The sequence below is a fragment of the Hevea brasiliensis genome, chromosome 7 (genome assembly GCF_030052815.1).
Source record: "Hevea brasiliensis isolate MT/VB/25A 57/8 chromosome 7, ASM3005281v1, whole genome shotgun sequence".
Lineage (NCBI taxonomy): Eukaryota > Viridiplantae > Streptophyta > Magnoliopsida > Malpighiales > Euphorbiaceae > Hevea > Hevea brasiliensis.
The window spans coordinates 99,290,218-99,291,541 of NC_079499.1; the positions used below are offsets into that span (position 1 = coordinate 99,290,218).

Consider the following 1,324-nt stretch of genomic DNA (forward strand, 5'->3'; position numbering starts at 1 on the left):
AAATATCAATTAAAATATGTAAAATTAAACATATTTAAGTTTTTTTTTTTTTTTTGATAACGGTAATCGAATTTAAGACGAATTCAAGTTTTGATAATATTAACCAGATTCAAATTCGAGTAAGATAATTTTTGATTACCCTACCCGCGCCATCTCTGCTCTAATCTGCCGTCTGCGCCTTTGAGACTCTCTTCGAGGGAGAATGGGCTGAAGAAGAAGAAAGCGAAGGCAAGGAGTGGAGGAATTGAAGTTAGGTATTCATATGGATATCGGACTTGTGGGCTAAGCTGGCTGGATGTTGTGGGCTCCTTAAATAGGCCTAGATGGACGGCTCATAATCTAAAAAATTAAAGTCACATAAATAACAAACTAGGACCATCACATGGCACTCTCACTAGAAGATATAAAGGACATCGCTTAAGGATAAATGGAAATATCTTGCTCTAATCTTCAATATTATTGGTCTCCCTTGGCCTATTGTTCATGCTGCTGAAAATTGTGGTAAAATGGAGCCTGAATTGTGGAGGCTTAGGGATTGTGTTGTGAAGAAAGAGGGATTAAGGATTGTGTGGGTGCACCACTAGGATAGAAGATTGAAAGTCTTCCGCAAGACGAAACGTCACCTTAGTAGGGAACGAAACCCACTTGGGCGGGACAGTGAAATCTTCAGGCTTCTTTCTATCATCAATTGCAGAGTGTGGCTTCGCGCAACTCAGTACCGCCCCCAAGAATATACTGAAGAAAGCATTCAAAATGCCAAGCCTAGTAGCTATTTCAGGAAGCCAGCAAGGAACAAAATCATAAAGAAGCCAATCTGGATCTGAAGTTTCAAGAAATCTGGTTATGAGTTCTTTGAGACCATCGTATGCCTTTTTAAGGTATTGGACTGTGTCATATGGGACATCAGAGGTGGCCTCGGCGTTTGCTGGGAGACCGTCGACCCAAGGCAATAGAAGCTTCACAAAAGTGATAAGAGGAACTAAATTTGGATGGAGTTTCGGGAGGCGATCAATGTTTCGAGGAGTGGAAACGAAAGAGATCTTGTGACCCTTTATAGCTATGAGCTTGGCGAGCTCTAAGTAAGGGATCATGTGACCAAAGGCCAGCCATGGAAACATAGCGATGTGAAGCTTATTGCTGCCCAACATGGATGTGAAATTCGATTAGGATCACTTTTCCAAATTAGAAAAGAAGAATCCGGCACCTCCAATGTAAAATAAGAAATGTGCTAAACGCCATATGCTCTTTCCTTCTTATTGTAGATAAATGGAACATACAATTTTTTTTTTCCTGCAAAAAGATAGATTTATTCCCCAATTTTTTT

The 1,324-nt window shown here is 40.2% G+C and overlaps 1 protein-coding gene across 1 annotated transcript; it reads right to left on the reverse strand.

The window, feature by feature from the left end:
* Positions 1–557: 557 nt before the first annotated feature.
* Positions 558–1,148, reverse strand: LOC110652680 (UDP-glycosyltransferase 91A1-like). The gene has a single exon (XM_021808298.2). The coding sequence runs from the start codon at positions 1,146–1,148 to the stop codon at positions 558–560; it is 591 nt and encodes a 196-aa protein (XP_021663990.2).
* Between the last annotated feature and the right edge of the window lie 176 nt (positions 1,149–1,324).